The following is a 25458-nucleotide window of genomic DNA, read 5'->3' on the forward strand; positions in this document are numbered from 1 at the left end:
AATTTCTATGCATGATTGATAAATGAGGCCCCAGGACGACTGCACTCTGTCCTTAGCCATGGCCGACGTGAGGAGAGCTTTTCAAACAATGAACCCACGTAAGTCACAGGCCAGATGGGATTCCAGGCTGTGTCCTCAGGGTGCGCCAACCAGCTAGTGGAGGTTTTCACTTCTATTTTCAACCTCTCCCTGACGCTGTCTGCAGTCCCCACCTGCTAAAAACAGACCACCATTGTCCCTGTACTAAAGAAACCTTCCATCACCAGCCTAAATTACTACTACCTGGTAGCATTGACCTCCATCATCATGAAGTTCTTCGAGAGGCTGGCCAGGTCTCACCTCTGCTACCCTTCCTGACAGCTTGGACCCCTTTCAATTTGAATACCGCCCCAATAGATCTACAAATGATGACGCACACCGCCCTCTCGCACCTGGAAAAAGGCAACACATACATGAGGATGCTGGACTACAGCTCAGCATTCAACACTATTGTTGGTTGCCATCTAAGCTTGTTCTTAAGCTCAGGACCCTGGGACTTAACTCCTCGCTTGGCAATTGCATCCTGGACTTCATGACAAGCAGACCTCAGGTAGTGATAATGGGCAATCTCACCTCCTCTGCACTGTATCTGAGAATTAGAGCCCCCCCAGAGCTGCGTACCCAGTCCCCACTGTACTCTCTGTTGACACATGACTGCAAGGCCACACACAGCTCCAACGTCATCCTTAAGTTTGAGGACAACACAACCATGCTGGGTCTCATCTCAAACAACTATGAGACCGCTTACAGAGAGGAGGTAAGGGACCTGGCTACATGGTGCCATGACAACAACCTCTTTTAACGTCTGCAAGACTTAGAAAATGATCGTGAATTTCAGGAAGTGGCAGAAGGGTAAATCCGTAGCTTTATTAAATATAATGTCAGAAAATACATTGGGGGCCCACAGTCATCTGTTTTGCAGCCGCAGCTAAAAGAATCACGTTGCTGCCTGCATTCCTAAAATGTAGCCCTTATCCAGTAACTGGACTGTGAAGCGATCCTTCTGAGAGGGCAGGGTGGGCTTTTTCGCCTGCCAGCTCCCCGGCTTAGGGAGGAAGTACGCAGCCCGCGCCTGCTCCAATGGCGCCGTAGCCTGGCTGATGACCTCATTTGAGAGAGGGTCACCACACAGAAGTATTATATATTGACATATATTTTGAAAACATATATTTTTAATGAGCCTATAATTTTTTTAAACATATACTAATGTATGTATTATATGTATTACTAATGTATAGCCATATTTCATACATACAGCTGTGCTCAAAGTTTGCATACCCTGGGAAAAACTGTGAAATTATGGCATTGATTTTGAAAATCATGCAAAAAAAATATTAGTCTTATTCAAAGATAGTGATCATATGAAGCCATTTATTATCATATAGTTGTTTGGCTCCTTTTTAAATCATAATGATAACAGAAATCACCCAAATGGACCTACGCAAAAGTATACATACCCTTGAATGTTGGTCCTTGTTACAGACAAACAAGGTGACACACACAGCTGAAAATGACAATTAAAGCTTCATTTCCACACTTGTGGCTTTTTAAATTGCAATTAGTTTCTCTGCATAAATAGTCAATGAGTTTGTTTGCCCTCATGTGGATGCACTGAGCAGGCTAGATACTGAGCCATGGGGAGCAGAAAATAACTGTCAAAAGAACTGCGCAAGGTAATGGAACTTTATAAAGATGTAAAATTATATCAAAAGCCTTGCAAATGCCAGTCAGTACTGTTCAGTCACTTAAGAAGTGGAACATTCTGGGATCTCTTAAAACCAAGCCAAGATTAGGTAAACCAAGAAAGATTTCAGCCAAAACTGCCAGAAGAATTGTTCGGGATACAAAGAAAAACCCACATGTAACCTCAGGAGAAATACAGGCTTCTCTGGAAAAATACGGTGTGGTTGTTTTAAGGAGCACAATACGATGATAGTTGAACAAAAATGAGCTACATGGTCAAGTTGCCAGAAAGAAGCCTTTGCTGCGCCAATGCCACAAAAAAGCCTTACAATATGCCCGACAACACCTTGACACGCCTCACAGCTTCTGGCACACTGCAGTTTGGAGTGACAAGCGCTATGTTTGGAGAGGGGTCAACAAGGCCTATAGTGAACAGAATACCATCCCCACTGTGAAGCATGGTGGTGGCTCACTGATGTTTTGGGGGTGTGTGAGCTCTACAGGCATGTGGAATCTTGTGAAAATGTATGGAAAGATGAATGCAGCATGTTATAAGAAAATACTGGCAGACAATTTGCATTGTTCTGCACGAAAGCTGCACATGAGACAATCTTGGACTTTCCAGCATGACAATGATCATTGGCACAAGGCCAAGTTGACCCTCCAGTGGTAACAGCAGAAAAAGGTCTCCTGACCTTAACATCATTGAACCACTCTGGGGAGATCTTATATGTGCGGTTCATGCAAGATGACCAAAGACTTTGCATGACCTGGAGGCAATTTGCCGAGTCGAATGGGCTGCTATACCACCTGCAACTGTACATTTACATATTCGATTTTGGCCGTTTTCAGAAATGTTTTAATATGTCTTAAATACATGTAAATATATTTAAATATATGACAAAATTATAGTTGGTAATATGCATTTAACATTTACATCTAACTGATATATTTCCATATTTGTATTGTTTCCTGTCATGTGTTTATTATGTTATCCAGTCATTTCTTTGAAGTACTTTTACAGAGAGGAATGGCATTCATGATACTGTGTTAAAATGTATGCACATTGTTTTCATAATGAGTCTATTTTTAAATGTAAACTTGCAGTACAACGTGGTTCATTATATTGAAACTGAAAAGGGTGCTATACGTTGCTTGACAATGACTAAAGTCAAAACTTTGGTGTATTTAATTAATGTCTATCATTATATTGTGGCAGTATGATACCGTGAATAAAGGTCCTTATTAAATTAAGATGACTGACTCTAACCAGTTGTTTCTTTACTTGCATTTACAATGTATTTAATAGAAATGATGGTAAATACATACTGAACAATTTCCAAATCGGCTCATGTTTGTAAAAGATAATAATTGTCTTTTCACAGTAATTAATGTAATGCAATAAGGCCTAGACTGGTGGTTATGCTGGTTTAGTTAAACTCACTGTAACAAGGCTCTCTGGAAAATATTGTTTTGTAGGTTAATTCCATGATGTGTTGATGGGAAATGCTTAGAGTTCTGCATATATTTCCTTATTTTAACATAATATTCAACGTTAAAATATATGACAGGCATTTTATTATGATATTGTGAGAAGCACAAGATGTATATTTCTTGAACATATTCAGGGCACATATGTAAATATATGTTGAGAATTCTTCTACATATATGTGCATATATTTTTTGCATGAGTTTTCTGTGTGGGTCTAGTGAGAGATGCGTGAGAATAAAGGTTGTCATCATTGTTTTCCTCTCTGTCCCTCGGAGCCTCAACCACACAGGAGGAAGAGGGTGGCATGTCTGGGTCAAGGGAGTCAAGCCCTTAGAAGGGTTCTTCTCCCCAGGCTCTTCTTCAGATACATCCTCCCTTGACAAAGCGGACACAGAGGAAAGGACGACATCTAAAGGAACCTCTTTGAAGTACGGAAGCCTCTCCTTCCATACAGAAACCGGCAGGACAGCGCAGCTAGGGCACTCCAGGGGTTTGAACAACCCATCCCACGCATGCTTGGGGCCCAAGCACGCAACACGAGCTTTGTGTGTGTCCTCACCAGCACCCAATGTGGAACAGCAACAGACAGTGAATCTGTTCATGATGATGCCGGTAAGTAAAGAAAAACCGACAGCAAATAATCAAGTGTAAACTTATCCAGTGATGTTCAGACGAGCTGAAGTAAAAGGGAGGCTGTATGTAGGGCACACTCAGGTATATAGGGGCAGGGGTGCCCCGGTTGGCTGAGCTATGTGGATAATACATTTTCAGTGATGATCGCATACGCTGTGGGGTAAACCACAATGAGCCATCTAGGGGGCGGAGCTCCATGACATATAACTTAGTTCATGATTGCGGTCCTTCTGTAACTGCAATGCCATGGAGGTTATTTTTTTCCCCACTATATATTGCACTAAATCCACGATCTGGATATGCCAAGCACAGAGAGGGTCTGATCAAATAGCCAATAGAAATAGCCAATAGGAAGGTGGTATAGAAATAAAGTATGTAAATTACAAAGGTCTGACAGGCTACTGAAATAGAATATAACATTTTAATAAAGCTGCAAGCTGCAATTAAGCGGTCCAAGCTATAAGAATGCCATAAGAGGATAGGCCTGATAGTTTGTATAGGCCAGTTTGTGTTCAGGATTAATTACATTATCTGGAATAGCGCCCCCAAATGGTCAATTGGCACCACACACTGCACATCTCCTTACCTTGTCATAACAGTGATGCATACCAAATTTGGTGAGAAACTGACACACGGTTGAGGAGATATGCTTTGATATCCTACCAAATTGTACAACTCAGGTAGTTGGCTACATCTGCTGTGTTTGAAATATCTAATATTGTAAATAGTTATTTTTGGGCAGTATCCACAGATCCTATTTGTGAAATTTCTTGGAAATGGGACAAACAGCATAGGATCACTTCTCAAAGGTAGGTTTTTCAGAAAATTCAGAATAGTGGAAATTGTAGTCTGGTGGAAATGAAAATGTCAAGTTACAAAGTTGTACCGCACCTGTTTCCACATCATATTATACCAGTTTTATGTCTGTACCACAATTGGGACAGAAGTTATGAGCATTTGAAAATCTCATCTTTGGCCGGTAGGTGGCGCTAGAAGCATTGGCCTATGGGCAGGGAAAAAGCAGTCCAGAGTCATTGTGGCAACTTGATCTAATCAAGCTGACCAGATTGGGTGTCTGCTATTCAGGTCTTTCATGATTGGACTTGGGAAATACACTGACTGGCCAAAATAAAGTTGTACACTCTAATACTACGTTGGCCCGAATTTAGCTTTTATTATGGCGTGCACAGTGACATTTTTAAACAACGTCAGATCATTTATATCCGTCCAGTGTTGCATACATTTTTGGCTTAGATCTTTTATTGAGAACGGAAGAGGCAAACCTCTCCATAAAGTCTTCTCTAGCACATCCCAAAGACTTTCAATGGAGTTAAGGTCAGGACATTGTGGTGGCAATTGTGTTAAAATGATTCCTCATGCTCCCTTTAACCATTCTTGCACAATTTGAGCCTGGCATTGTTGTCCGTGAATATGCCTGTGCCATCTTGGAAGAATCAAATGATGGGATGACCTGGTCATTCAGTACATTCAGGTTCTCAGCTGACTTAATTTTATGGCCACATAAAGTTGCTGAGTTTAGACCTAACCAATTGAAGCAACCCCAGATCATAACTCTGCGACCAGAGGCTTCTACAAACATCTTACGGCTGACATAACACTTATTGCCCGGGATTTTAACATTCCAGAACCCTAAGACCCATTTGTTCATCATCAATCATACATTTACTACTCACCTGCAATTGGCATGCAAGAACTGGACCTTGGAGCCAAGGAAGCAGGCTGTCTGGTCCCATGAGTCCTGTTTTCTTTTACATCACATGTACGGCAGTGTACATGCGCCGTTTACCCTTGGAAGTAATGGCATCAGGAAATTTTGAAGTGACCCCAAACTTTTTAATTGTACAATGTGTTCCATACTGTACATAATGATTGCTTGTTGCCTCAACATAGTCTATGTTTCTTCACATTTTAGAGTTGCTAGAGCAGTCTTTCCAGTCTTTTGCAGGTTGGGTCAAGTCCTGGCTTCTTAAACCATCAGTGTATCTGTTCATTGTCCAGATGGTATGTGTCCCTTCTGAGTTGAATAGGTTACCTACAGCGTCCTTAGTTCCTTGGAATAAGGTGGGGGGACAGCCCGCCCTTTGGGTAAAATCTATGTATTGTTGACATGAGAATTGACTAAATGAGAATAAATACTGACTGTTAATGTATTTTCCTCAGAGTTTATTTTGTAAGCTTTTGACACATCTCTCTATTTGCAAATAAACTGCTAATTATGCCAAGAGAATATTGTCTCTGCCAGCGCTTAACATTAACTTTTTGGCTCACCAGCCATTGTGGCTAGTGGTTTTCCAAAGTTACTGGCCACTCAGCATTTTCACTAGCCACCATTTTGTTCTTGGGAAATTACACTCACCTAAAGGATTATTAGGAACACCTGTTCAATTTCTTATTAATGCAATTATCTAATCAACCAACCACATGGTAGTTGCTTCAATGCATTTAGGGGTGTGGTCCTGGTCAAGACAATCTCCTGAACTTCAAACTGAATGTCAGAATGGGAAAGAAAGGTGATTTAAGCAATTTTGAGCGTGGCATGGTTGTTGGTGCCAGACGGGCCGGTCTGAGTATTTCACAATCTGCTCAGTTACTGGGATTTTCACGCACAACCATTTCTAGGGTTTACAAAGAATGGTGTGAAAAGGGAAAAACATCTAGTATGCGGCAGTCCTGTGGGCGAAAATGCCTTGTTGATGCTAGAGGTCAGAGGAGAATGGGCCGACTGATTCAAGCTAATAGAAGAGCAACTTTGACTGAAATAACCACTCGTTACAACCGAGGTATGCAGCAAAGCATTTGTGAAGCCACAACATGCACAACCTTGAGGCGGATGGGCTACAACAGCAGAAGACCCCACCGGGTACCACTCATCTCCACTACAAATAGGAAAAAGAGGCTACAATTTGCACAAGCTCACCAAAATTGGACAGTTGAAGACTGGAAAAATTTTGCCTGGTCTGATGAGTCTCGATTTCTGTTGAGACCTTCAGATGGTAGAGTCAGAATTTGGCGTAAACAGAATGAGACTAAAACTGCACTGACCCTGAATGTGATTAAAGAAAACACTTCAAAATGACAATGTTCAAAATAATATTTCATTACCCATTAAAGTATGTAAAGTGCAGTGATAATGTGAAATGTTCATTATTTAATTTTGTCCAAAGCACTTCATTTAATGAGAGTTGAAGAGAACAATAATTGGAAGTGAATAGCTGTTATAGGGAATTTGAGTTGAGTTGGGCTGTAGTTCTTTACAGTATCGCCTAATTAATTTCCTTGAAAAAACTTTTTTCAGTGTGACTCCCTTTGCATAACATAAACATTAATTATTTATAAACAAAATGTATGAGTAAGTTGTGTAAAAATTACAATTCATATGTAAACTCATAAGGTGTCATAACGAGTAACAACTTCAGTCAGGTAGGATAACAATGATTTTTTCCCCCTTAAAATGCATTATTTTCATTATTTCAGTAATAGTATGATGCCAAGTACTATAAAAACATTTTCAGACATTTTGCATCTTAAATCACATTACAGCGTAAAAATGTGGGTAAAGAACTTGAACAAGTAGGGTCATGTTTAAAGAAAACACATTATAATGAGAAAGAATAATTGTGCAAGCTCTAAATATTGGTTACTTCATCACTTCATATATTCATTAAGTACTGTTGATTTAAAAAGCATTAATACGATAATATTTAGGAAATTCATTAACATTATCCCGTATGACATCTTGACTTTCGTCACATGATTTTCCATAAAAACACTTAAAATTCATTGTTTCAAAATAAGATTTTAGTAATATAGAAATAACACCCTCATAAAGGCAAAAACGAGTTTGATGTGCAGTTTTAGCCTATTTAGATTTTTGTTCAGTTTATGAAAAAAAATATTTACGTATTTTGCAAAAACCAAAGGCTGCGCAACATGTGGGTGTGCTCTCTCAATAATCTGAAAGTGGTTTGGTGTTTCGAAGCCACATGGTTAAAAAGCTATTGAATTAATAAATGTGAGGCATGTAATTTTGCAGACGGCAGTATACGTCGTTCGATACACCGGGTTATAAGTGTGGCTGAGTCCGGGATAACAGGACCTGGTTTCCAATATCCGTTCAATACCCAATATTGAATATCAACTAACGTTACCTCGGTATCGTAGTAATGGTGTTAGGTTAGTCAGTTGGTTTATTTGGCGATAAGCTATGAATGGATAAAGATTAGCTACATTACTTCACTCTCTGGTCCACACTCCAGTGCAGTCGGTGGCGGTAATACACCATTAACGTTGCGTTCCAACCTTAAACTAAACAGCATCGAAAAAGAAGATAACTTTACCTTTGACCTTAGATGAGCTGCAAAAATGGCGGCGCGCATAAGATTTTTCAAACATCGCTGTAATGCACTAATAAACATGAATTCTACATCAGTTATAGCCCTCAGAGAATGTTTATCAAGATCGTATCATGTTCAAAAAGATTTTTCGTCCAAACAAGTGCGTAAGACGTTCACAGATTTTTTTCATGAACTTTACCAACACAGAATTGTGAAATCCTCCCCTGTTCGTCCGCGAGGTGATACGAGTCTGCTGTTTGTCAACGCAGGCATGAACCAGGTACATTTAACCGGCATTGCTTGGTGTCCACATCAAATAGTTTATTAAATACATTAGTTATTATTGTTATTGTTGCCTTTTGCCCTTTTCTTTAACAAAGAAATTGTTAAATTTGAGTCCTGGATTCTACCAAACACACCAAACCCTTCCCAGGCATAGAGGTATTTAATCAGTGCGAGACAGTATTGGAGCATTTGCCTATACCTACATCTTTGGTCAGCATAATTGTGTCTGTCAAACAGGTAGGCATACCACATTTTGGAATAGGAAGATATATGCTCCAATTATAATGTAATTATATGATTATGCCCATAAAAAAAGTTGGTGAACACATGCACATATGGGTGAGGTCCCTTCCCAGGCAAAAGGGAATTTTTACTACAATGTTGTTATCACTTAGCTGTCATCTACCCATAGGAAACCACATTTCATTTTAGCAATATGCCACCTGATATCCCACATGGCATGGTCCCATAATTGTTACAATTACCATGAAAATAGCACTATCATAACATATTTAACATATATTTTAATATTCCCATAGAACTGTAAAAAAGACTGATCATTTGAAACAATTTGAAACTTAGCTTTAGAAACAAGTGCTTTCATAAATGCTTGGCTGGCTTTGTTTTGCTGGAGCAGTTAAAAATAAGCTTTTTGTCAAGTATATTTACATATCAGATTTGATTATCCGACATCAGTTTCAGCATCTATTTATTTAGTCTCTGCCTAGAGTGGCTATAGCTACCAAGGATAGTGGGAGTGAACTACAGGAAATGCGCAAATGGAGTGAGGGCGGTAAGTGCAGCAACGCTATGAGCTGGTGGCTGGGGTGCTGGTGTCGCCGACAGCCATGGCACAGGGATGCTGGAGGACGTCAGCCAATTGTCATGTTGTAGGGAGGCAGCCAATTGTCAAAATGCTGCCTCAAATTCAAGTGCCGCCCTTGGAGGCTTTGGAGGATTTTTAGGGACTTTATTATATAAATATATACACCATTAATCAATTTATTTCATGATTTCATATTTGACAATATATTTATTTCATGGTTGTAGTCATTCTGATACCTGTCCTTATTGAATCCGTTATGGATCTGTCACATTCACTCATCAAAGTTGGAAGGACAGGCTCTACCAAATATTGTTTTTTGAAAATAAATATTTTTAGAAAGAAAGATGAGAAGATAGTTTGCGTTATAGAACCTGTGAATTGCCATAGAGTTAATTGTTTTTAATGAACGCCCCTCAAAGTATACAGACTTTTTTTTACTTTCTAGATAAGTGGAATGTCCATATCCATGTATTGTCCATGGAATGTCAATTATCCTCTTCATGGAAGCAATGGAAAATTACAATCTTTTAAAATGTTTATTTGCTAGTTAGAAATCTGTAAGTAATTTCATGCATACTTACTTAGTCTTCTCTTCTTCACTTAGTTTAAACCCATTTTCCTGGGAGCAGCAGATCCACGCAGTGAAATGGTCACATACCGGCGGGTGGTGAATAGTCAGAAGTGTGTCCGGGCTGGGGGTAAACACAATGACCTGGAGGACGTTGGTCGAGATGTCTACCACCACACCTTCTTTGAAATGTTAGGAAACTGGTCATTTGGTGATTACTTCAAGGTATGTGACATACATAAAATGTGACATAATGCCTGGGCATTGAGTATGATAGTGCCATAGTAGTTTAAAAGCATGTTTGAACAATACATGTAAGCTTGCTATGGAGAGTGCATTTTAAGGTGTACTTCATCAGTGCTATATGGTGCAATTATTTTGGTCACACATACACTCAGTGTTCAGTTTATTAAGTAGACCATCCTTTAATGAAAGAAGTATTGCCCCTTCAGACAGTCATTCACATAACTGTGTCTTGCTAAATATTGCAGGCAGACAATTTTTAGGTTTGAGGCTACTGTTTGAATGAATGTTAGAATACTGGTATGATCATACACTACAGTTTGCTCCTTGGGGTTTAAGGCCAGGTGTCACTGTAAAAGCACTTTGTGACAACTGCTGTTGTAAAAGGGCTTCATAAATAAAATTGATTGATTGATTGATCATCAGGTGCAATGGTTCCAGTATCTTAAAAACACCCAGCCCCTGGGCTTGTCACATACAACAGTGTCTGGTTACTAAAGAGAAAACAATATCTAGCCTATTCAGATGCAGTCTTGTGGCTGAAAAGTGCTTGTTGATGAGCAAGGTTGAAGGAAAATTCCAAGAAATGTGCAAGCTAACATACAGGCCACAAGTAGGGGAAGGCTTTCCCAAACGTCAACTCTTCTGTTCTTGTCATGCATGGGTGATTGATAACCACTCAGCTAAAAAGAAGTGGATCCAGTAGGCATGCAATAACCAACACTGGACAGTTTAGGAATGGGAAACCTGGTCTGACGAATCATGGTTCTGTTTATCTTAACAGTTCCCAGACCCCAACCCTATGCAAAGTGCTGTTCGCAATTTTTATGTAGGCCTAGTAGAGGTTGATGTTCAATAGTATTGACACGTGCGCTTGGGCATTGGCGAACTGTGAAAACTGTGCAACAAGCACTTTCAAACAAGTTACTACTGACTATAAAAAATGTCACACTGCTAACTTTCACTAAACTCTGTGATCTCACAAATGTCTCTGTGTGGTTTGTCACTATACATTTAAAGTTTTTGGTGTTGCAACCTTGTTTTCATAACATGAGACTGTCAGGTGTTTGACACAAGATTACAACAGACACTGGTTTCGTTTAACATCATGTGATTTTGGGTTTAAGCACCTGGCATCATGTGACTAGAAGTGTCAGTGTGAGCGGCCCATCACTACCAGTGTGGGGAAAAATACATCTTTAAATGATTTAGTAGACTATACTCTGAGTGAATATTGTGAGCTGCTTAATTGTTCACTTACACCTACTTTAGGGTCATGAGCAAGTTATTTATATCCTTGTGCAGGAGGAAGCTTGTGGCATGGCCTGGCGTCTACTCACAGAGGAGTACAGAATTCCTCCAGAACGCCTCTACGTCTCATACTTTGCCGGTGATGCCATCTCTGGTTTGCCTGCAGACGAGGAGACTCGCCACATCTGGCTGAGCATCGGGTATGAATGCCATAGTTTTCCATCATAATAACACATTTCAAATTAATGTGTATTGATCATTCTCTATTCTTATTTTTAGAGTTTCACCTGTGAACTGCTGAAACCCTATAAATAAGAATAGAAAATGATTAATACACATTAATTTGAATGTTTTTGTTCCTGTCCATTATTAGGGTTTCAGCAGTTCGATGATGAACTGTAGGTTTCCCACATTTGCAAGCTCACCCCGCGCACACCCTGTTTAAATTAGAGACTTGCTGATAGGTAGATAAGTTCATCACCTATCAAGGAACGTATTTGCAATTGGGTCTTATTAACTCTGTTAATGTTTTTTGACCATTTTGAATGTGTTGAAAACACTTCAAACGCAACTCCTATGGCACCAAATAACCGATCTTCACGCACCTTCATATTAGGCATCTATGGACCAATGCCACAAAAAAAGCTGGATACAATATGCCTGACAACACCTTGACACGCCTCACAGCTTCTAGGACACTGTAATTTGGAGTGATGAGACAAAAATAGAGTTTGGAGAGGGGTCAACAAGGCCTATAGTGAATAGAATCCCCACTGTGAAGCATGGTGTTAGCTCACTGATATTTTGGGGGTGTGTGAGCTCTAAAGTCACGGGGAATCTTGTGAAAATTTATGGCAAGATGAATGCACCATGTTATCAGAAAATACTGGCAGATAATTTGCATTCTTCCACACGAAAGCTGCGCATGGGATGCTCTTGGACTTTCCAGCATGACAATGACCCTAAGCACAAGGCCAAGTTGACCCTCCAGTGGTTACAGCAGAAAAGGGTGAAGGTTCCGGAGTGGCCATCACAGTCTCCTGACATTAATATCATCGAGCCACTCTGGGGATATTTGAAACATGCGGTTAATGCAAGATGTTCATGCAGAATTAGCTTTGGGAACCAGTTATAACGTAAAATAAAACAGACGAAAAGAATAAAGTAAGGGTGCTCCGATTGATCGGTCACCGATCAATATCGGCTGATAATTGCTTTGGGACGTTTGATTGGCGGTCTCTATAATGGCCAATCCAGAAAAGCCGATAAGATGACGCAAAACTCGCGAGACAATTTTTTACGCGCTGCTAAAATTGGCTTCACCAGTCTGGCAGTTCTACAAGGTGTGTGAAAATGACAATACATTAGCAATCTGCAATGTGTGTACCAAGCAAATCCCACGAGGCGGAAAGAAAGCAAAACATTTTAACACCACCAACCTCATCAGACATTTGAAGTTTAGTCACGTAAAGGAATATGAGGAGTTTTCAAAATTAGCTAGCGCTAAGAGAGCGCGAGACAGTGGAGACAGTTCAACTCACGCGCCAATCACTCAGCTGTCGGTAACAGGAACGTTTCAAAGACAGCAGCCCTACAGCAGGGACAGGAAGAAGCATAAAGAAATAACAGACAAAATAATGGAATTCATTTGCCTAGATCACTAGCCACTGTCTATCGTGGAAGACAGAGGGTTTCGGCGACTCATGTCCTATTTAGATTCCCGTTACACTATGCCAGGGCGTAAATATTTCACTTATGTGTGCCTGCCACAGTTATACCAAACAGTGTTTACACATGTCGACAGCCTTATGAAGGACAACATAACATCAATTGGTTTCACGAGTGACATTTGGAGTGCGAGTGTTTGTCCCATGTCCATGTTGAGCCTCACAGCGCAGTTTATTAATCAAAACTTCGAACTACAAAAAGTTGTTCTACACTCTCAAGAGATTTCCGGGTCACATACCGCGGAGGCTATTGCTGCTGCATTCAGCGACATGTTTCGAGCATGGGGAATCCCGAAGGAAAAAGTGCATGTTATTTTAAGGGATAACGAAAAGAACATGGAAAAATGCAGAGATGCTTATCTTTATAAAGAGAAATCTGCCATTGATGTTAAAGAAGTAAGCTTTGGGAGATCTACTAATCTATATCTCCCCTCTCCCTCTCTCTACCTCTATAAATGGCCACAAAAAAACCAAAGAGAGTTATAGATAGATACACATATGGAAGTTGTTACTTATTTGTATTTTTTGTTGCTGTGCACCTGTGGTCCTTTAAGTCTATTAGAAAAACGAATGGCTGACTGATTCAAAATAATAGTTTGGCTATAGCCTTTTTTGTTGCAGTTTTTAGTTTAAAGTATAAAGCTAAATTTAAAGACGTTTAGATGTTCTATCTTTAACTTTATTTTATATTATACAGGGAAGTTGTATTTGTCAAGCCCTAAGTTGTTCCAAATAACCAAGCACAGGCTGCTAAGTTAATATGCTGAACATGTTGCTTGCAAATTAATACACAGTTGTCAATTCATAATAAGTTCTCTTCTCTTAATTGTAATACTTAATGTACATTGTTGTTAAATATAACTTAATATATAATGCTACATGATAAATAGAAGGCTTCAAATAGACCCTGTAATCGGTGATCGGTATCGGGTGATACAGCTTCCAGTAATCGGGGATTAGTGATCGGTTGATTCTGTTCTTATTGCACAGATGCACCAGTCAATTTTAGTAGCAGATGACCTCCTACAGTTATCAAGATGTTCATCAATTGTCAGTTAAATCAATGCCCACTTTGCCATACCCACCACATTAAGACTAACACAGAAGCACTGTGAAATCTACCCACACAGGACAAATTGTGTGTTGTTCCAAGGTATGAATGTACATGTGTATTTATGGACATATGGTGTGCATAATAATTAAACAATTAATGTTTTATATTTATTTTACAGCACGAGATTGCTAACTGTAGTCAAACATCTCTGACTTCGATAAATAAACAGTGTATGTTTTTTAATGTTCTGTTTGAATATTGATTAAATACGCGTTGTTGCATTTTGAGCTGTAGATTTCTTTTCTGTTCAAAACACATTCTATTTGCACTCAGTTAATATGGATGTATTTATGTATACTGCCATAAAGGATAATAAAGTAATCAAGTTGAAATGCAGATGTTGTTGGACATGTACAATGAATATCTTGTCAGAGACCCATACAATGAGGATAAAGTAATAAACTTATTCAGGCATATATGTAAACACAGAGTAAACTTCTAGTGAAAGTATAAAATTGGAAACTGTTCAATTAAAAGTACATTTTACATCATAAGAGAGTTTATGATACTGTGAGGATAATCAAGATGTAAAGTGAATTGTCTATTATGTCTATGTACAACAGGATAGTCAAACAGGATGTAATTGCCCCTTTGGGACACGACCCATTGTTTAAAACCAGGCCTCACAGTGCCCAATCAGGCTTCATAAAGCACAACCAAGCAACACAGTGTCTAAACCAGGCCTCACAATATCATTGTCTTTACAGATTTGTGATCTCCAACAGATGAACAATGTATATACATTGATTTAAAAACTAAGTTGGCCTTTTGGATAAAGACTTGCAGCTAAATTCAAAGCGTTGGATTTAATTAATCCACTGAACAACAAAAAGCAGATAGAAGTACAATTTGTTGATATTAAACAATTCTTGATTGTGTTCTATAAACATGTTATTTTTTCAGACACCAAAAGTCTTTAATAACTTATATATATATATAGTTTGCTAAACAAAATATGGTTTATAAAAGTAATAACTTAAATCAGTAGCAAACTACCTGTGATTCAACAGCACTTGAAGTCCCATTCAAATGCTCCACAGAGCCCAAGTCCCACCCACCATTCCACAGTGCCCGTCTGCAGCCAGACCCTTCTGAGTAAAACTGTCCTACTTTAGACTAGGGATGGGCACAGTACTCGATCACTCTTGTACTCGAACGTGACTGCGACGATCGATCATAAAAACGATGATCTGAGTTTAAAAAAATACTTTTTTTCCCTGATTGGTTATAGCAGCATTTTGGGCAGCACCTTGAGCTCTGATTGGTTAGCGTTGTCAGAGCGCGGTCCAAAGTTCAAACTGAAAAACAGAGAAAATGGCTTCAAAGTCACGTAGTGATGTCTGGCTTCACTTCGAAAAAACAGTTCAGTGCAAAATATGCAGCGCCAAGCTGTCACACATCTACCACAAGTACAATGCGTTATCATCTAGTATTTGTACATAAAATGTCTTCCGATACCACCAAAGATCGCATCTTTTACCGTTAGACAGAAATGCAGCGCAGCCAGAGGTGAAAAGATGACAACTAATCACTGAAATGATTGCTAAAATATTTTATTGTGATCATTGTCTCCATGACGGACCCGCCCCGCCACCTCCCCCGAATACGCCCCGCCCCCCAACAAGCCCCGCCCCCCGAGTACTCGAGTACTCGTTTTTTGAGACCTATCAATGATCGAAATAAGAAATTGACAAAAATGCCCATCCCTACTTTAGACTAGTTTTGTATCTGGAGCATCAGCGATTGTGGGTTCAGTTACAGGCTCTGAATGGCCAGAAAAAAAAAACTTTCTTCTGAAACTTGTCAGTCTATTCTAGTTTTGTGAAATGAAGGCTATTTCATGCAAGATATTGCCAAGAAACTGAAGGTCTCGTACAACGTTGTGTACTACTCTCTTCACAGAAAATTGCAAACTGGCTCTAACCAGAATAGAAAGAGGAGTGGGAGGCCCTGGTGCATAACTGAGCAAGAGGACAAATGCATTAGAGTGTCTAGTTTGAGAAGCAAATGCCTCACAGGTCCTCAACTGGCAGCTTCATTAAATAGTACCTGCAAAACACCAGTCTCAATGTCAACAGTGCAGAGGCGACTCCAGAATGCTGGCCTTCTAGGCAGAGTTGCAAAGAAAAAGCCATTTGAGACGGGCCAATAAATAGAAAAGATTAAAATGGGGAAAAGAACACAGACACTGGACAGAGGAAGATTGGGAAATTGGACAGAGGAAGTTGGGGAAAACCTAGTTGTAGAATCAATGCTGAAACCCACTAAATGCTTGCAGCTTTAATTTTTACTTTTTTTTCTTATAGAGTACCCGCTGATCACCTTCTGCCCTTTGGGATGAGAGACAACTTTTGGGAGATGGGGGAGACTGGGCCTTGTGGCCCTTGCACAGAGATTCATTATGACCACATTGGAGGCCGCAATGCAGCCTTGCTGGTAAATGCAGACAGTCCTGATGTGGTCGAGATTTGGAACCTTGTCTTCATGCAATACAACAGGTGCTGTAGCTACTACCGGGGGAAGGATTTTCAGTTTTTAATCAAGCATCATACATACTATTTAGAAAATTCAGTTTAGTTATTAAAATATACAGTATGCAACATATGTCAAACTGGTCAGCTCATCCACAGTAATGTATCTGGGATTCCTGCCATTTGTTAATTGTTTTTAATCCACTTTACTATTTCAACTATCCCAGAACATTGCCAGGGAAGATGTGTGTCTGTGTTACAAGCCTATGTCTCACTATACACTTGTGGCCATTGCAGAGAGGCAGATCACAGTTTGCGGTCACTCCCTCACTTCAGTGTTGACACTGGCATGGGTCTGGAGCGCCTTGTGAGTGTTCTACAAGGACAACGCTCTAACTACGACACTGACCTTTTCACCCCTCTGCTGTCTGCTATACAACAGGTATGTTTGGCTTTCGTTGCGCATAATTATAAACAATGCAGTTAAAGTCATAAGATTTTTTTTAAATAAAATTAGGATATAGGTTCAGGTGAGGAAGAGAAGCAGAAGTAATTTTCTATACATAGATTTATTTTTTGTATGTTAAATGTGTTTTGTGTGTCATTATGAAATCACACAAAATATGGAAAATTGTCCTTCAACCAAGTATGTTCAACATTACCCTCCAGCTACCTTTACCCAATGGTTTTGTTCCTATCACCTGATAAAGTGATCCTCTGGCAAATGTTGTTGGAAAATATATCATTTATATAGTGGTTACCTAAGTAAGAACATACTTGGTTGAAAATCAAGGGAGAAAGAAAAGCTTTATATAAAGTACAGCAGTTGAGTTGTCAGATGTTACATGTTCAATCGATCTCACTGTAAAGATGGTTGCTAGCGTTTATATACATTGAAGGGCGTGTCTACCTATCACAGATTGCATCTCAAACCCCCATGCCAGATTGTCAATGTAAGCATTTCACATTCCTGAGAATATCAGAGCGCGATCTACTGAAAGAGAATCTTAATGCAGATGTTTCTGTTGTTCTCTTTATCTTGGCACACTTAAACTTCAATGAACATATTCATATGATTCTCCTATGTCAATAATGTGCTGTCTGAAATTGTGATGTTTTGGGGTGTCTCAGTTTGAGCTATTCCTATTGCTGGCTGTGCCCAGTATCTCTCGTCGGTGAGTTGTTTTTCTGCAGCGTTTGTAATTCATCATGGGCTCCTCTGCTGGGCTCAGATTGTCCGGTCTATTCACTTTTGTGTCTTGTGACAGGTGATGGAAGCTTGGCTGGGCTCACAGTAGTTACTTGTGCAGGCTTCACCGCTTGGTCAGGGTTTTTTTGTGACTGCCTCTGAGCCCTGTGCTGTTCCTCTAGCTGGCTCCTGATTGTTGACGATGTGGTTTGTGGCACCTGTCTGAAGTAATGGCTACCTGTTGTTTATATTAGGTGGGGTTTAGATCTCGCTTCTCTGTCACTGCACGGGTGGTTGGCATCCGTCACATTGCAGGGTTTTTCCTGGCTCAGAATGGGCCTTTGCGGGGTGACTAGGCACAATAGTGAGCATGATCGGTCCGCATACAGTAAAGGCAATGAGTTGCCTTATGACAGAAATCTATGCATTTTCTTATTTCTGAGCATTTGATAAACATAAATGTCTATCATGCTTGAATAAATGAAACCCCATTAACAAAACTGATTTAAAAAAAAAATTATATTACAACATTGGAAGGGACGAGGGGAGTGACTTTGAGGGACAGGGGTGTGGGGTTGGGAGAGGCTGTCAGTTGCAGAGGTCACATCCTGCTTCAGAGCATTTCACCTTCCTCTTTTGATTAACTAAATAAAAGGATCTGATAAGGCCATGGTAGTCTGTAGGACTGGATGATACAACCTAGAATCAAAATCACGATTAATCACATTTTACCTCGATTACAATTAAAGAAAGATTATTTAGATTTTTAATATTTTTTTTGCTTTGTTTTGTAATGTGAAGTTTATCTTGTAACATTGTAATCTCAAGCACATTGTAACATTTAAAAAAGTTGCTGTATGAATTATTTTGTTTTGTGTGATGAAGTAAAATAGTTTTTATATAGCACTTTTTTAAACACATGCAACTAAGTGCTTAACAAGAGCACCAGCACAGAAAAGGTGAATAAAAAAGTCAAATATAAAAACATAGAGACATTATCATTTATGACACATAAAAACAAACACAGAAAGAATATAGCAGCCAGTCACCACCCAGATATCCCCGATTAGATTATTGAATATTATAACATTGTGTCTTTTAAGCTGATGTGCACTTACTGATTACAAGGTGCAGCCTGTGTCCAAAACACTGCTGCCTTGTCCATCCATTGAGCTGTGCAGTTTTGACAACATTAGCGCCGTTGTCTGTAGTTATGGCCACAAGGTTCTCTTCCGTGAGTTCCCCCGAGGAAAGCATATCTTTCAGGCTCTGTGCAATCATCTCTGACGTCTGTGATTGACTGGAAAATATGCGGTCTCAAGGCATCTGTTGCACTGCTTCAATTCATCCTTAATGTATTGCAAAGTACAGCTCACGTATTGGTCCATCGTCCTACTTGACCAGAGATCAGATGTGGCTGCATAGTGCTGAACAGACTTCAGTTCAGCAGCTACCCATGTGTTTCTGCTCTCTTGACTCTTGTGTGCACATGAGTTTTGAGACTGATTTGACAACATACATATCCTTCACTATGTAGTAAAGTGGAATCAGTTATTCCTTTCCATCTTCTTGAATCCTTTTCATAATGTGTAGCATTAGGAAATGCTTGTATTATTGACACCTACTTTGTGTAGGCACTTGCTGGGCGCTTGTCAGTTTCTTTTTTTCAGCCATGCACTGTTCATATTTGGTAACGTGATTGTGCTCAAAGTGTTGAAACACATTGGTGGTATTACATTTTGTTGCTGAAACTGTTTTTCTGCAGTGTTTAAAATTGACTTATTTTTGTTAGAAATACTTATTTGTTTGAAATGCAATTTTTTTTCATTTCTTATAATTTTGGCACTGGTGATTTTCATTTTGTGCTCACTAAAAGCTCTTTGGGGGGCGCCAACAGTTCCTTGATGCAGGAAAAACCCTGCATTGTCTGACAGACGCCAGGATAATTATTTTCTTCAGCATTTCCTCAGCCCCTGCGAGTGGTTTCATCCACCGTGACACCTTCCTCAAGTCTGGAAACTTACCTATTAAAAAATTCTATTGGATTTTAGATTTACCAAAAAACTCTTCATAACATCTAGTCAATTAAGTTTACATGCTGTTCTGAAAAAAAAGAGGTGTTTTGGCCTGCCTTTCTACAGGCTGTCATTCATTGAGAGAAAATATTTTTCGCCTATTCTCATGAGCAACTGTATATGCCCCTTCCAAGCAATGAGTTTTATTGGGTTAACGTGTTTTGAGAAGTTACTGAAAAAAACTTTTTTCCCACCCCATTGCAACAAAATTCCTATAGGTATTCCTCAGGCAGTGCTGCGAGAAGGGGCAGTTTCAACATTATAGACAAACCTATGATTTCCTGGTCTGACCATGCTTTAGCAGCTCCCTCAGGCATGTAGGGTGCCTGAAAAACTGTCTATTTCAAACATACTTTAAGTTACTAATAAGTTTAAGAATATTATAAGGTGGAGCACACTGAGAAATGGTTAGAGCTTAAGTTAATGTAGAGAACATTATCTAATATAGAAAATTTTATTTTGAAGTTAATGTTGTTAATTTGCTTGTGCTCATTATCTTTGGGGAGGGATTGTGTAATACATCCAACCACGCTATATTTTCCATCCCCACACTGTAATGTACAAGAGATACTTTTTGTTGAAAAACACTTTTGTGGAAACCTCACCAAGTGACAAGCCTGTATGACATGAACAAAAGCCCAATGCTTACTGGCTGTTTACTTTTTGCCAAAAATGAGAAAATAGGAAAGGTGGATAGATTAATAATGAAATGTTTTTTATTTTTTTTACCTTCTAATTATTTTTAGGGCCCCTGTCGGTCACTGGCCCTTTGAATCTTCCTAACCACCCCCCAATATATGGCGCTCCTGCCCCTGTCCAAGCGTCTACAATAGGCATGCGAGCGTCTGACTTGAATCTCGGAGTAGTGGAAGAAGATTGCCTTGTCCAATGAGTCACGTTTTCTTTTACATCACGTGGATGCCTGTTTATGTGTGCACTGTTCACCTGGGAATGTGATAGTACCAGGATGCCCTGTGAGAAGACGAGCTGCTGGAGGGAGTGTGAGGCCCTGGGCAGTGTTCTGCCGGGAAACCCTGGGTCCGGCCATTCATTAAATATTGTTTCAGAAGAGGTACACCATTTCATGGCAATGGTATTCTCAGATGGCCGTGGCGTCTTTCAGCTGGATAAAGCGCCCTGCAACACTGTACGCATTGTTCGGTATAGTTTAAGGAACATGATGAAAAGTTCCAGTTTGAGCATCCATGGGATGGGCTGGATCAAAAAGTCTGATCCACGGCGGCTCTACCTCACAACATACAGGACTTGAAAGATCTGCTGCTAATGTCTTAGTGCCAGATACCACAGGACACCTTCAGGGGTCTTGTAGAGTTCATACCTCGGCGGATCGGCTCTGTTTTGGTGGCACGCGGAGGACCAACAGAATATTAGGCAGGTGGTCATAATGTTTTGGCTCAACACAAAAGTGTGATTTTGTTTGGCCTGGAAGTGGCACTGTTGTACAGGGAAAACCTGAAATGCAATCTCATTTTCTCATAAAAGCCATGTTGTTGTAGATAGAGAACTGTAATTTATAGTTTAAAAGATGTCACACATTGACGCTATGTTCAAGTTTCTTGGACATTCTGGAGGAGTAGCGTTGTAAAGTATGGAACTTATTTTGTACATCTGGAAAAATAAAGACCTATGGCATTCTTTTCATTGTTTTTTTTGTGTTGTTTTGGAAAACGGGCTAACAGTTAGAGAAGGATATAAATATGGAAAAATGTCAGATATACCTTGATGGTGGTGTAGTGTGTACACTGCTAAAACACGGAAACTTGCAGCTTTAATTTCTTATGCATTAATCATCTAAATTCATTTAGTGTGCCAATTGCCCGAAGTATAGAGGGAGGACTGGGGAGGCAGATGTGGGCAAAGTGGACATGGCATACCGTGTTGTGGCTGACCATGTGCGCACCCTGTCTGTCTGCATCGCTGACGGTGTTTATCCTGGCATGTCTGGAGCTGAGTGAGTCAAACTGCTTATTCTGTCACTGCTTCCTGCAATTCTTAAAGGGAATGACAACACCTAGATATGTTATCATTCCCTTTACTACATTTATATTTATGAAATTTGCCTGGGATTATTAAATATATGAATCTACACAGCCTATGTGGGACATCAAATAGATAATCTGAAATTGTTCATTATTCTGCAGATTGGTTTTGCGCCGTATTCTCCGGCGAGCTGTGCGGTTCAGCTCTGAAGTATTGCAGGCCCCTGAGGGATCACTGGCAGGCCTGGTACCTACAGTTGCCCATATTCTTGTGAGTTAAGGTGTGAGATCAGAACTATGACCTTTGTTGTCATAGTTTTGATACTGTCTCAACCAGATCTCTTTTACAGGGTGATACTTATCCTGAACTGCATAAAGAGACAGACAGGGTAAGTCATTTTAATAAATTACATAAAACACCATGTTTAATTACAGTGATACACCAGAAATTTAAAAGTTTCAGAACTTTTTGAGTGTCTGTAAATTACAAGTACAGTGGGGAGAACAAGTATTTGATACAATGCCAATTTTGCAGGTTTTCCCACTTACAAAGCATGTAGAAGTCTGTAATTTATATCATAGGTACTCTTCAACTGTGAGTGACGGAATCTAAAACAAAAATCCAGAAAATAATTTTTAAGTAATTAATTTGTATTTTATTGACATAAGTATTTGATACATCAGAAAAGCAGAACTTAATATTTGGTAGAGAAACCTTTGTTTGGAATTACAGAGATCATACGTTTCCTGTAGTTCTTGACCAGGTTTGCACACACTGCAGCAGGGATTTTGGCCCACTCCTCCATACAGACCTTCTCCAGATCCTTCAGGTTCCGGGGCTGTCGCTGGGCAATACGGACTTTCAGCTCCATCCAAAGATTTTCTATTGGGTTCAGGTCTGGAGACAGGCTAGGCCACTTCTTACGGAGCCACTCCTTAGTTGCCCTGGCTGTGTGTTTCACGTTGTTGTCATGCTGGAAGACCCATCCACGACCTATCTTCAATGTTCTTACTGAGGGAAGGAGGTTGTTGGCCAAGATCTCGCGATACATGGCCCATCCATCCTCCCCTCAATACGGTGCAGTCGTCCTGTCCCCTTTGAAGAAAAGCATCCCAAAAGAATGATGTTTCCACCTCCATGCTTCACGGTTGGGATGGTGTTCTTGGGATTGTACTCATCCTTCTTCCTCCAAACACGGCGAGTGGAGTTTAGACCAAAAAGCTCTATTTTTGTGTCATCAGACCACATGACCTTCTCCCATTCCTCTGGATCATCCAGATGGTCATTGGCAAACTTCAGACGGGCCTGGACATGCGCTGGCTTGAGGAGGGGGACCTTGCGTGCGCTGCAGGATTTTAATCCATGACGGCGTAGTGTGTTATTAATGTTTTTTTTTGAGACTGTGGTCCCAGCTCTCTTCAGGTCATTGACCATGATCATTGATGACCCACGAGGTGAGATCTTGCATGGAGCCCCAGACCGAGGGAGATTGACTGTCACCTTGAACTTCTTCCATTTTCTAATAATTGCGCCAACAGTTGTTGCCTTCTCACTAAGCTGCTTGCCTTTTGTCCTGTAGCCCATCCCAGCCTTGTGCAGGTCTATAATTTGGTCCCTGATGTCCTTACACAGCTCTCTGGTCTTGGCCATTGTGGAGAGTTTGGAGTCTGTTTGATTGAGTGTGTGGACAGGTGCATTTTATACAGGTAACAAGTTCAAACAGGTGCAGTTAATACAGGTAATGAGTGGAGAACAGGAGGGCTTCTTAAAGAAAAACTAACAGGTCTGTGAGAGCCGGAATTCTTACTGGTTGGTAGGTGATCAAATACTTATGTCATGCAATAAAATGCAAATGAATGATTTAAAAATCATAAAATGTCTCACAGTTGAAGTGTACCTATGATAAAAATTACAGACTTCTACATGCTTTGTAAGAAGGAAAGCAAAATCGGCAATGTATCAAATACTTGTTCTCCCCACTGTATATACTACCATTCAAAAGTTTGGGGTCACTTAGAAATTATTTTGTTTTCCATGAAAACACATGAAATGAGTTTGAATAGGAAATATAGCCAAATGAATAGGAAATATAGTAATTGATATATTCATTGACAATGTTAAAAATAAGGGGTTTTAAGTGAAATAATGATTGTTCTTCAAACTTTTTTTTTTTTTGTCAAAGAATCGTACATTTGCAGCAATTACAGCCTCGCAGACCTTTGGCATTCTAGTTGTCTATTTGTTTTGGTCAACTATTGGGATTTCTTCCCATGCTCTCTAAAGCACCTCCTTCAAGTTGGATTGGCTTGATGGGCACTTCTTACGGTCAAGCTGCTCCCACAACAGCTCAATAGGGGTGAGATCCAATGACTGTGCTGGCCACTCCATTATAGACAGAATACCAGCTGAATGCTTCTTCCCTAAATATTTAGAGAATGGCGTTTCAATATGGAATGATAGCCTTCCTTCTTCAAGATCCCCTTTTACCCTGTACAAATCTCCTACTTTACCACCACCAAAGCACCCCCAGACCATCACATTGCCTTGACCATGCTTGACAAATTGCATCAAGCACTCCTACAGGATCATTTTATTTTGTCTGCATCTCACAATTGTTCTTCTTTGTGATTCGAACTCCTTAGACTTTGATTAATCTGTCACACCTTTCCACAATCTTACTCTGTCCAGTGTCTGTGTTCTTTTCCCCATCTTAATCTTTTCTTTTTATTGGCCAGTCTGAGGCATGGCTTTTTCTTTGCAACTCTGCCTGGATGGCCAGCATCCCGGAGGAACCTCTTCACTGTTGATTTGACTGGTGATTTGTGGCTACAGTTTAATGAAGCTGCCAGTTGAGCATCTGTGAGGCATCTGTTTCTCAAACAAGACACTAATGTATTTTTCCTCTTTCTTTCTTTTCTGGTTTGCTGTGTTCTGTAGGGATTAGTTCACAGCATTGTACGAGATCTTCAGTTTCTTGGCAATTTCTCGAATAGAAATTGATAAGAATAGACTAATAGGTCTGCTCCAGACACTCAGTTAGTTTAAAGGTCAGTTTTGTTGTTTCTGTAATTATCACAACAGTTTTCAGCTCTGCTAACAAAACGTTCTCAGAAAATTAAGGGAACACTTAAATCACAGTGTCTGGTCTCGATGAAGGAAATATATATGTCATGTATATGATGTGTCATGTCAGCTGACTTAACATGGTCACGACACTGTAATTACCCATATTTTGAAATATTATGACATATATTGCATTTTTTATGAGTGGTTATGACACCTACGCAAGTCTATCAAAACATAACAAACCATTCTGTAGCACCAGTCTTCTTATAAACAGTATTTTTGTATTACATTTTATAATAAATGCTATATATCTATATAATTATGCATGAAGTGATGTCAGATATTTACCTTTCCCAGTGCAACGTTTCTCATGACTAGGATGCCAGCAGTAGATTTCAGGTGCAGGACATGACATACTCATTGTGAGTACTGACCAACAT

The 25458-nt window shown here is 39.8% G+C and overlaps 1 protein-coding gene across 2 annotated transcripts in view; it reads left to right on the forward strand.

Moving 5' to 3' along the window:
- The first annotated feature begins 8181 nt into the window (after positions 1 to 8181).
- The window catches only part of aars2 (alanyl-tRNA synthetase 2, mitochondrial (putative)), a 71469-nt gene continuing 54192 nt past the window's right edge, over positions 8182 to 25458 (forward strand). For both annotated transcript variants that reach the window (XM_029122327.2, XM_029122328.2), the window contains exons 1-8: positions 8182 to 8482; positions 9918 to 10106; positions 11430 to 11575; positions 16523 to 16714; positions 16985 to 17129; positions 21778 to 21923; positions 22114 to 22222; positions 22302 to 22340. In XM_029122327.2, the coding sequence (XP_028978160.2) occupies positions 8231 to 8482; positions 9918 to 10106; positions 11430 to 11575; positions 16523 to 16714; positions 16985 to 17129; positions 21778 to 21923; positions 22114 to 22222; positions 22302 to 22340 (1218 nt within the window). In that variant the 5' untranslated portion in view covers positions 8182 to 8230. The remainder of the gene's footprint in view (positions 8483 to 9917; positions 10107 to 11429; positions 11576 to 16522; positions 16715 to 16984; positions 17130 to 21777; positions 21924 to 22113; positions 22223 to 22301; positions 22341 to 25458) is intronic.

The sequence above is a fragment of the Esox lucius genome, chromosome 9 (genome assembly GCF_011004845.1).
Source record: "Esox lucius isolate fEsoLuc1 chromosome 9, fEsoLuc1.pri, whole genome shotgun sequence".
NCBI classification, from domain to species: Eukaryota; Metazoa; Chordata; class Actinopteri; order Esociformes; family Esocidae; genus Esox; species Esox lucius.